We start from the raw sequence: 11,856 nt of genomic DNA on the forward strand, positions 1-11,856 counted from the left end.
AATGGCTATTGGTATCACTTATCAACAATGAAATTAGTTATTTGTCTTGGCTGAGTGATCCCATTGTTTCTCTCTTTCTCTGTCTCTCACATCTCTATTTGGTGACTCCTCTCCTCGTTCTCCCCTGCTGTGCAGTGATGTATGTGAAGCCATGGAATACCTGGAGGCCAATAACTTTGTGCACAGAGACCTGGCCGCCCGGAATGTTCTGGTGTCTGACGACAACATCGCCAAGGTCAGCGACTTCGGTCTGACTAAGGAGGCCTCGTCCACACAGGACACTGCCAAATTGCCTGTCAAATGGACCTCCCCCGAAGCCCTGCGAGAGAAGGTAAAGGTGGAAAGAGAGGGGATTGGACGAAGGAGGGAGGGAGTGTAGATGGGAGGGTGTTTAAATAGTGTAGCCTAAGCTCTGTCTTTGTGTCTGTGGTGTCTTGTGTAGTTGACCTCAGCCTCTCTCTCTGCTCCTTCCAGAGGTTCTCCACTAAGTCAGACGTGTGGAGTTATGGTATCCTGCTATGGGAGATTTACTCCTTTGGGCGTGTGCCTTATCCCAGAATTGTAAGTATGACATTGTGAGGTTACTCCAGCAAGGGTCAGCAGCCTTATCTGGCAAAAATGGATATATCTAGATGAGTGATGCATTTCCTATCATTTAATAGCTGTGAAGCTTGTGCACAGGCAGATGGGTTGAGGCCACTGTTCAGACAGTGGAGGATGTTAGGACATACTAGTAGAGTATGTGGTTGATAACGCCCCTCTGCTCCTCAGCCCCTGAAGGAGGTGGTGCCGCGGGTGGAGAAGGGTTACAAGATGGACGCCCCCGACGGCTGCCCGGTGGTGGTGTACGACGTCATGAAGCAGTGCTGGACCCTGGATGTGGGGCTGCGGCCCTCCTTCCGCATGCTGAGAGACAAGCTGTCACATATCAGAGCCAAGGAGCTCTACCTGTGAGGGGCAGAGAGGGAAGACACGGCAGACTAGAGGGGAGGGAGGGGAGGGAGGGAGCGTCCGGGTCGGGGGAAACTAACTGGAGCAGGACCGGAACTCCTCTGCCAGCCTCACCTGTGGACCACACCCTACCTGATACCTGACCTGCACCTGTTTTCCTCTGGCACTGTAGTAAACCTTCCCCTGTGTTACCTTCCCTCCACTCTTCTGAAAGAAAGGAACACAAGTCCTGTATGTGTTGTATAGCTTTCTGTCAGCTGGTTGTCTTCCTTCTCTGTCCAGTCCATCAGCCTCCCTCTACCCCCTTCCTCCTCCTGTTCTCCCAGTCTCTCCACTGTGGCGTTGTCACCTCAAACTCTTCTTATTTTCTTCTCCAAAACGTGATGATAATGGGGAGGCTGGCCTTTTCCTCCACATGTTTGTCAGGTGCTCTCAATCTCTCTCGGTCTGTCTCTCTGCGCCCTGATCATTCCTGTATCTCTGTGTTGGGTGGTAGTGTGGCGCTGCATGCTGTCTGTCTCTCACCCTCCTGTGTGGGGCCTTACTTGGGGCCTTGGCTCTGTGCCAAAGTACCTCCAGTATACAGAGCTCCAGAACCTACTCCTCCACTTGGACTATTCATTTTTTATTCCTTTTTTTAAGAAATCTTTTTTAAATCGTTTTTCTGGGGGGAGGTTGGTTGTGCAGTTGTCTCCCTCCGGCTCCAGAACAGGTTCTTCTATGTCCGTTAAAGAGAACGTGAACATTTCATAAAGAGCCTCCGCTGGGACGCGCCTATCTCCAACTCCACACAGGGCTGGGCACTTCTCAACATGGTCCATTCATCATATGTGGGCTTGTTTTATATTAAAGGATAAAAAAAGAACCAAAAAATGAAAAGAAAGACAGACTGAAGGATATAAGAATGTTTTAGTGTAGCGAATGCTGGGGTTGGGTGTGTGCATGCCGTGCGAGAGGCCTTGGGTTTAACTGTCAGTGCTTTCAATGTTTATTATGCTACCATGATTCTGAATAAATCATTCCGTCTGAACAGTGTGGAAAGAACGTCAACAGTCAACACTGACATCACAGGGAGGGGGCTCCCCTCTGAAAGCACCTGGGTACTATTCAGTCATGTGGATGTCCTGGATGATAGAGGTAACAGCAGGGCAGTGGGCCACTGGGAATGCCCTGGGTGTTTGTTCCATTTGTTCCTCTACTCATTATGCTATTACACACACATTCCCACACGGTAAATATTCATTTACACAGAGGTAATACAGCCATTCACACACTTTACATACCCACTGGGTTCATACATACACTTGGGCCAATGAATCTTATTTGGCTGAACTGTGAATAAGGTATTCTAACTATGGATTGGTCCTGTGGTCTTCAAATCAAATTTTATTGGTCACATACACATGGTTAGCAGATGTCATTGCGAGTGTAGCAAAGTGCTTGTCAGAACCTGTGACTTCACAGATTGAGCCTAAAATAATTCTCTCTCACACAGCTCTGTTTTAGAATGTAGAAGTGTTTATGAGGGTGTGATAACAGATATAGCTGACGTGCCAAAAGAGTCTTCAAGCTGTGAAGCTGCAGTGTTCTGTGTCAGCTGATCTGTTCCATTTCCAGTGGTCAGTCAAATAGACTAAAGCTCCTCTCATTTCATTCTCTTCTCCATTCTCTCCTCTCTGGAGTGGCTGTTCCTCCACTCGCCTCCAGTGACGTTCTGCTGCGAACAGGACACACACAGAATGACTGACTCTGAGCCTGAACTGAGCAGAGCTCAAATGGAACAGCTTTAAGGGTCTTGTCTGTGTGACCGTGTATTTTTTTTGTTTTGTAAGGAAAGAAAAAAACATGATTGAATCATCTTCAGCTTTTGTCTTTCTTTCTAGCTCAAAGCCTTCCTTCTTTGCCCATGTGTCTTTCTGTTTCCATCCTGTCGCGCCAGCCCTGTTGCTTGCTGCACATAAGGAGCCAACAGTTGTCTATGTCCCTGGCTGGCTGGCTCGTTTTGATTCCTATGAATGTTAACGGTGCTGACAGTCCAGAGTGGTAACAATGGGCTGGTTACACAACACAGGGCGCTGTCAGCCAAGGCTGTGCGGTTCTGCTCAGCTGTCAGGACCCATCATTACACTGGGCCATCACTCCATCTCACATTTAGTGCTTCTGAAAACAGGAGGAGCATTGCTGGAGAGGGACCTCTTAGATTTAGATGCATGTTTTGATGTGTCCTGTCTCTATGGTTTAGGCTACTACAACAGTGCAACAATTCATCTTACTCACCCAGTCATGTGATGGTTGTACCACTACCATGGATCACCACCAGCTGGCACCGTGTAGTCTACTCCAGTAGAACTCATGGATGGATGGAGATAAATGTTATGTCAGGCCTTCATTGTAAATAAGAATTTGTTTTTAATCAATCTGCCTGGTAAAATACAATGCATCAATAAAAAGCCTGTATGTGTTATACTGCTAGTGTTATAGTGGTAACACCATAGTTAGTCACCCCCTTTGCGTGTTCAAATGAAGCCGCATTAGGCTACTTGTGAGGTACAGAGATGTCATCCTACCTTGGAAGGGTCATAGTTCATTCCAGGACTTTTGCGTATGATTCTCATCTCAAACTGACACACACATTCACAATTAAATGCCACAATCCTGTCAACTACACCCACACAGTTCAGTGCGTGTTCTTCACTATCACAGATGAGTGGAGGAGGATGCATCCTGTTTTATTCAGCTTTTGATATGTTGTCAGCAGAGATCCATCTCCTAAGCCTGATATTTCTTGACAGCAACAAATTAAACCCCACCATGAATTAATCTGATTACACCAACAATTTTTGTTAAATCCAGTAGGATTCTGATGTTTGCAGGCTAGAGGCTAGTGTGGATTGTAGTGCCTGGGCCATTTGAAGTAGTTGAGTTGACAGATGTACATGTGACAGAATGTGGTGAGGTCATCTTTCTTCTACTCCATGTACTACAGCTGTCTGCTGACAGGAAGCCATATCTCATCATGGGTACCTCATCCAATTCGACATGCTGCTGTGATCACAGTCCAATTATTAACTGGGTGGTTTGAGCCCTGAATGCTGATTGACTGAAAGCTGTGGTATATCAGACCTTTATACAACGGGTGGGTCTAATGCTGATTGGTTAAAACCGCGTTCAATCCGGTGTCTATACCACAAGTTACCACTGGCTGAATCTATGACTTTAAAATGTCTATTCACTCTGTTCCATGTGACTGTGCGATCCACTGTCTTATCAGCCCAGCCAGGTACTTTATAAACTTGATCTCCACTATCAAAAACATCTAGACATTTTCTCACATTTCTTTTAGACCATCATTTAGTTTTCAACAGCAGAGATTTCTATAAACCTTGCTGTCTGTCCCTCTGACGTTTGCAGCATTGTTCCAATATTGGATTTCCAGCTGTCGCATAGTAATGAACGTGTCGGGATGAGACAGACAGGCAGCTTTTCTCAGCCATTCGAAATCATGAATCGGTATCATTTTTATGGATATATCAATAGAAAACAGGTCAAACGAAACAAAGTGCAGCTAGTTTGCAGTCTTTCCAGCTTCAGTGACTGTATTAGCTCTGTTGTTGGCTAGCTCCTGAACAACACAGTGTCCTGACATAGAGAGCACATTTTCTATGCTAGGTGAAGTCGTGCCTCATTAGCTCATTGTTATGGATGTATCCAAATAAATGTCACTAGAGAACAGCTTAATTAAACAAATGCAAATGTAGCTACTTTGTTATTCTGGCTGCACCGTTTGACTTGGCTGTAAATTAGCTGTAGTTGGCTAGCTAGCAAACAAGGGATAAGAACTTTGCCTGCCAGTATGGAAATAGAACATTTAGAACGAACGACTGGGTAGCGTTCATAGATACAGAATTAATAAATTCATAAAAATAACATTTTAAATAAATATGTCAATGATTATTTGAATATGTTGGTAACCCGTTGTATGAAAGTGATAATGCCCGAGAAGCCGGTATTTGGAGGATATATTGGTACGGTTTGCCGGCACTCGACTTTGTCTTGGGCCTAACAACACTCATGACAATATATCCTCCAAATACCGGCTTCTCGGGCATTATCACTTAAGTATACCACGGCATGACAAAAAAAAAATACTAATTACATTGGTAACCAGTTTATAATAGCAATAAGGTAGCTCAGGGGTTTGTGGTATATCGCTGTGTCCAGTTGATCTGCGTTGCATTGTGCATAAGAACAGCTCTTAGCCGTGGTATATTGGCCGTATACCACCCCCCCCTGGCCTTATTACTTAATTATTTCACCTGATATGGTTGCCATAACTCGCAAGACTGGAGACACTGAACATGTAATAGAAATAGAAGATATATAATAATGCTATGCTTTATACAGCACAGAGGTTATTTTACTGGGAGAAATATGCAGAGAACAAAGATACTGATGCCAAAATGGGTTAATTTGTACTGGCGCAGCAGGACATGTGGGGGAGTTTTCCGATTCCAGCCCAATTCGGTGATGACAGGAACTTAGTGAGGTGATTGGTGCTGAAGGGAGTAGTCAGGCCGATGTCAGGCTGATGTGGCTGCGATCAGGGGCGGTTCTGGGGGGGCAGTGCCCCTGTGACAATAATTTTGGACCCCCTTGTGGCCCCCCTAAATGTGGAGTATGAAATAATTTTTACATAACTAATTTTTGCTATCGTTCTCTTTTTTTACATCTGTTATTAGACAGTGGCAACACGGAACACTAAAGATTATGAACATGGTCTTTTGCCTGCTAATGCCTGCAATGCAGTGAAGAAAACGATATGACAACAATAACGTCTAATGTAACTGGCCCCTCTAACAGCACAACTGGCCCCAGCTTGGCCCCCCCCAGTTGAAATGGTCTAGAACCGCCACTGGCTGCGATGTGTGGCTGTCTCAGCTGTCCACATGGACCCACTGTGCTCCCCACTCTGTTGCTCCCTGACAAATCCCCTTCCACAAAGCTCCATCAATTCCCTTCATTCCCCTTCGTCTGCTCTGGTCTGGGATCAGATCTCTCACTCCACTGAACAGCCCCTAAAAATAATCTGTTGCTTCAGCTGATGTCTCAGCAGCAATTAGCTTCTATTTGTGGCCATGCATGCAGACATCTCAGATAGCTACGGGTGTCACTGTGGTCCTGACTGTCTGGCCGGGGCATTGTTTTGTGTGTGCGGACTGGGAGGTTTATGCCCCGAGGTCTATTGGCTCGGCAGCTTTTGGCTTTGTTATAGAAAGGCTTAATAATGCAGTTCTTGGTGTCTTTTGGCAGCCTTGGTTATTATTAGTTGGTCCTAGTAGTACGACAGCCTTGTGCCACATTAGTGAGTGCAGAATAATTTTTCTGTAATCCCATTCTGAGCAGGTTGGATGGACTAATGGGCTGAGTAGTATTCTGTAATGCTATTCAGTGGTTTGTTATTGTTGTAATTGTGCTCTTTAGTATGGGAATTTGTTCTTAACTGACTTACCTAGTTAAATAAATAAATGAGGATTCTTAGTTCAAATTTTATTTGTCACATGCGTGAATACAACAGGTGTAGACCATACAGTGAAATGCTTACCTACAAGCCCTTAACCAACAATAGGTATTTTCTTGAAACTGTAAAGAAACAGATAATGAAAGAGCAGCAGTAAAATAACAATAGCGAGACTATATACAGGGTGTTACGGTACAGAGTCAAGGTGGAGGCTATATACAGGGGGTACCGGTACAGAGTCAATGTGGAGGCTATATACAGGGGGTACCGGTACAGAGTCGAGGGGAGGGGGCAATGCAAATAGTCTGGGTAGCCATTTGATTAGATGTTCAGGAGTCTTATGGCTTGGGGGTAGAAGCTGTTTAGAAGCCTCTTGGACCTAGACTTGGCGCTCCGGTACCACTTGCCGCATGGTAGCAGAGAGAACAGTCTATGACTAGGGTGGCTGGAGTCTTTGACCATTTTTAGGACCTTCCCCTGGTATAGAGGTCCTGGATGGCAGGAAGCTTGGCCCCAGTGATGTACTGGGCCGTTCGCACTACCCTCTGTAGTGCTTTGCGGTCGGAGGCCGAGTAGTTGCCATACCAGGCAGTGATGCAACCAGTCAGGATGAACTCGATGGTGCAGCTGTAGAACCTTTTGAGGATCTGAGGACCCATGCCAAATCTTTGGGAATAGGTTTTGTTGTGCCCTCTTTACGACTGTCTTGGTGTGCTTGCACCAGTTGTGCCGACAACTGAGTTCCATATATTTTTCAGGTCTGACTGCAGAAGGTATGACCTTGCCGTCACAGCTAGTCATCGACCCACTAGACCTGGCAGGTGGGCAGAGCCATGTCTCAGTATCCCTGACTCACCATACAGTACATGACAGGGAGGACTGAGGACCATGTCTCGGCCCCTGTGACCGTGTGACGTCACTGAGCTGGGCTGGCCCTGGCCAGGTCGATCGTCAGTGGACATCATGTACTGAGAGAGAAACCCATGAGCTATGAATCAAATACACATGGCAGAGCAAGGCTCACCGTTTGTTCGTATAACCACAAATCATGGGTCACATGGACGTCTGAACGAAATAGCTTACTGACGCGTGGCATTGCAGATCATGGATAGGAAATAATCATGGCGAGGTTGAACCAACCAGCATGTTATGATGCTCAATATGCTGGATCTGATCTGATCATACAGTATCGGAGATGACTAACAGTCAGTGTGTAGTTGTTTTATCAGCTCTACCACAACGAGACTCCAGATGGCCGATTTTACATCTAATCCTAACCCATGTGTGTAGAGCTCCTCCTGGGAGACAGGTGTGTAGAGAGGGAGGGAGGTGGAGCTCTGAGCTGGAGAAGACGGATAACAGCAGCAACAAAGGGCTGTGATGATGTAACGCTAGCTGGGCTGTTTTTTTGGGACTCTTTTAAAAATAACCCAATTGGAGCCCGGGGCACTGCATGGCTGATATGTTCGTTCGGCTTTGTGAAATAGCAAGGTTCTCAGAGTCAGAGAGAACATGTTTTCTGCACCAGTTGTCAGGCTGGATTTGCATTCCGTCTGTGACATTTCACCCTTCTGCCCCAAGCCCCGCGCCCACTGCCTGCCGGAGGGGCGTGCGGTGCCAACACACATCTGTCTCAGAGCAGGGTGAGGGGCCCCTGGAACCACCATAGACCCCCTCCTCCTCTACACAACCCCCTCTCCTGGATCACTTTATCCTCCCCTAGTTAGCCACCTGAAACATCAGTACATTAGATTGCATGGCATGACAGCCATAAAGAAGAGAAGAGCTAGATTTAATACATGAATACAAGGCGTAGCTGTGTCTGAGGCTGTGCAGATTAACTGCTGCTTTAGTGAATCTAGATGGGTCAGTGGTTGACTCAACACTGAGGACTAGATTTACATTTACGTCATTTAGCAGACGCTCTTATCTAGAGCGACTTACAAATTGGTGCATTCACCTTATGATATCCAGTGGAACAACCACTTTACAATAGTACATCTATATCTTTTTTGGAGGGGGGGGGGTTAGAAGGATTACTTAATCCTATCCCAGGTATTCCTTAGAGTTGGGGTTTCAGGTGTCTCCGGAAGGTGGTGATTGACTCCGCTGTCCTGGCGTCGTGAGGGAGCTTGTTCCACCATTGGGGTGGCAGAGCAGCGAACAGTTTTGACTGGGCTGAGCGGAAACTGTGCTTCCGCAGAGGTAGGGAGGCGAGCAGGCCAGAGGTGGATGAACGCAGTGCCCTTCTTTGGGTGTAGGGACTGATCAGAGCCTGAAGGTACGGAGGTGCCGTTCCCCTCACAGCTCCGTAGGCAAGCACCATGGTCTTGTAGCAGATGCGAGCTTCAACTGGAAGCCAGTGGAGTGTGCGGAGGAGCAGGGTGACGTGAGAGAACTTGGGAAGGTTGAACACCAGACGGGCTGTGGCGTTCTGGATGAGTTGTAGGGGTTTGATGGCACAGGCAGGGAGCCCCGCCAACAGCGAGTTGCAGTAATCCAGACGGGAGATGACAAGTGCCTGGATTAGGACCTGCGCCGCTTCCTGTGTGAGGCAGGGTCGTACTCTGCGAATGTTGTAGAGCATGAACCTACAGGATCGGGTCACCGCCTTCATGTTAGCGGAGAACGACAGGGTGTTGTCCAGGGTCACGCCAAGGCTCTTAGCACTCTGGGAGGAGGACACAATGGAGTTGTCAACCGTGATGGCGAGATCATGGAACGGGCAGTCCTTCCCGGGAGGAAGAGCAGCTCCGTCTTGCCGAGGTTCAGCTTGAGGTGGTGATCCGTCATCCGCACTGATATGTCTGCCAGACATGCAGAGATGCGATTCGCCACCTGGTTATCAGAAGGGGGAAAGGAGAAGATGAATTGTGTGTCGTCTGCGTAGCAATGATAGGAGAGACCATGTGAGAATATGACAGAGCCAAGTGACTTGGTGTATAGCGAGAATAGGAGAGGGCCTAGAACTGAGCCCTGGGGGACACCAGTGGTGAGAGCACGTGGTGCGAAGACGGATTCTCGCCATGCCACCTGGTAGGAGCGACCTGTCACCTGGTAGGAGCGACCTAGATCATGTTGCCCATGCAGCCTGCTGTCATCGACTAGTGGGTCCATGTTATCAGCCTGCTGACAGTCTCCCTGAACAAGCAGCTTCTGTAAGGCAAGCTTTTCTCACTTTCCATGTTGTGCTGCCACACATCTACAGACCACTTCAACTCCATAGCGGACGCACACACAGGGTACACACACACACAGGGTACACACACACAGGGTACACACACAGGGTACACACACACACACACAGGGTACACACACACACACACAGGGTACACACACACACAGGGTACACACACATAGCGCTTGACTTGGGCAGGAGCTCAAAATGTTCTACTGCTTAAGCTCCTGTTCCTCTTATAGAATATTAGCTCAAAAGTATTGTGGAGCTCCTGCACCTAAATATAAACAGTACCGGTGCCATGAATAATGTCAGTGGTTCATATTATGCTTGTAAGTCCTTTAAAGTAACAACAGGTGGTAGACAACCATCCAAACACTGTACTGTATAAACATGAGTGTACAAAAGGGGAGGAGACAGGTTAAAGAAGTATTTTTAAGCCATGAGACAAGTGAAACATGGATTGTGTATGTGTGCCATTCAGAGGCTGAATAGGCAAGACAAAATATTTAAGTGCCTTTGAATGGGGTATGGTAGTAGGTGCCAGGCGCAATGGTTTGTGTGTCAAGAACTGCAACGCTGCTGGGTTTTTCACACTCAACAGTTTCCCGTGTGTATCAAGAATGATCCACCACCCAAAGGACCTGAATGTCCCTCTGGTTCCACACACACTGACTCTGCCTGATGGTCCCCTCCCTCAACCTGGTTCCTCCATCCCCGACTGTCCCTGTACTGTCCTGGAGGACCACACAAGTCTGAGCTGTCTGTGTCCTGGGTGGCAGGGCAGGCAGGGGGAGAGAGGAGGATAGAGCAGCCATGACCCTGGACCCTGCTGACAGAGATGAGGAGTGAAAGCCAGGCGGACTGGGATCAGACCCTCTCGGACACATTGTGGCTGATGGAATGCACCCAGGAGTGAGTGGCTGTGTGTGGCTGTGCACTGCATGGTCCAGTCTGCGTTCCTCCAGTCTAGAGAGGGTTCTACACATACACACACACAATGCATACACACAGCTCGTGTGTATCTCAGGCTGGGCCGTATATAAGTAACAACCTCTTTACCGTCCATGGGCAGGAATGACTCATGGCTCCTCCAGTACATTCACATTGATGAAGATAATGTGTTGTGGCAACTCACATGCGAAGAGACATGTAATCACATAGCCTTAAAACATCAAGCTGTTGGGGAACAGAGCAGACATGTTCTGCATGAACACCATGAGGACTTAAAAACAGGAGAGGAGTTCCAGTCGCCGTGCGTTATGTGTCAGTATGACATGTCCATTAGTTATTATCCACATAATAATGAACATTTCCTGTTGCTGCAGGATTATTTTCCTGCTTTGAGGATCTAGTCAAATTAAGATCTAGCATCTGATCCTCCTCACCCTCTTCTCCTATTTGAGTTAAGCAACTCAATGACTTGTAATGGTCAGGGTCCTTGGTTTGGTGCCATTATGTATTTTTCTGTCATGTTGAGTCTGTCTATGGAGAGATGGTTTCCCCTTTTAACCATAATTACATTATTACAGCAAATGGAAGTGAGATCATGTGAATGATCATCACTGTGTTTCTCCACATGTAACACTCACAATAAAAGGTGTGTTTGTGATTGGAGATGCTGTGTATGATGAGCAGGGGCGAAAATCTGATATCAACTTTGGGGGGGGAAATAACATGACATTTTCTCAAGAGCAATTCCTGAGGGGGACACCAAAAGTGGTGCTGTAACACATAGCCTACATTGTAATATGGTAAATGTATATTGAGGAACCAAAGAAATAAGGTGTTTGCCGTACTCCTAACTACCGGTACCCAAAACTACACAACTACTCACAACAGCAATACCATTGCCTTTAACAAATCTTAGTTCAGTCACCAGTTTAAGTTGAGAGTGGGGGTATCCATGGCATTTTCCAATTATGTTCCTATTTTACAAGTTAAAAAAATGGAGAACCTTTCATAATGTTGCCAAACAAAGACTCAACAAACTCCCTGTCTCTGCCAGTCTATCCCTGCATATCTGTCCCCAACTCTGCTGTCTGTGTGCCATCTGTTGCCTAATCTGCCTAATGACATCATTGTGAAACATTTCCATTAGAATTTCATTTCTTTCTTATGAACATTTGATCAACTAGTCTTTGAGATATTAGGCTACTAGGGTTCTTACTTTGCGTTTTGGTGTACTGAAAAATACTCTGATGTCCGT

At 46.7% G+C, this 11,856-nt stretch overlaps 1 protein-coding gene across 5 annotated transcripts in view; it reads left to right on the top strand.

Moving 5' to 3' along the window:
• The window catches only part of LOC106562350 (tyrosine-protein kinase CSK), a 40,556-nt gene extending 37,747 nt beyond the window's left edge, over positions 1-2,809 (top strand). For all 5 annotated transcript variants that reach the window (XM_014127175.2, XM_014127176.2, XM_045689286.1 and 2 more), the window contains 3 exons: positions 136-331; positions 475-561; positions 772-2,809. In XM_014127175.2, the coding sequence (XP_013982650.1) occupies positions 136-331; positions 475-561; positions 772-954 (466 nt within the window). In that variant the 3' untranslated portion in view covers positions 955-2,809. The remainder of the gene's footprint in view (positions 1-135; positions 332-474; positions 562-771) is intronic.
• The last annotated feature ends 9,047 nt before the right edge of the window (positions 2,810-11,856 follow it).

Source organism: Salmo salar, chromosome ssa11, assembly GCF_905237065.1.
Source record: "Salmo salar chromosome ssa11, Ssal_v3.1, whole genome shotgun sequence".
Lineage (NCBI taxonomy): Eukaryota > Metazoa > Chordata > Actinopteri > Salmoniformes > Salmonidae > Salmo > Salmo salar.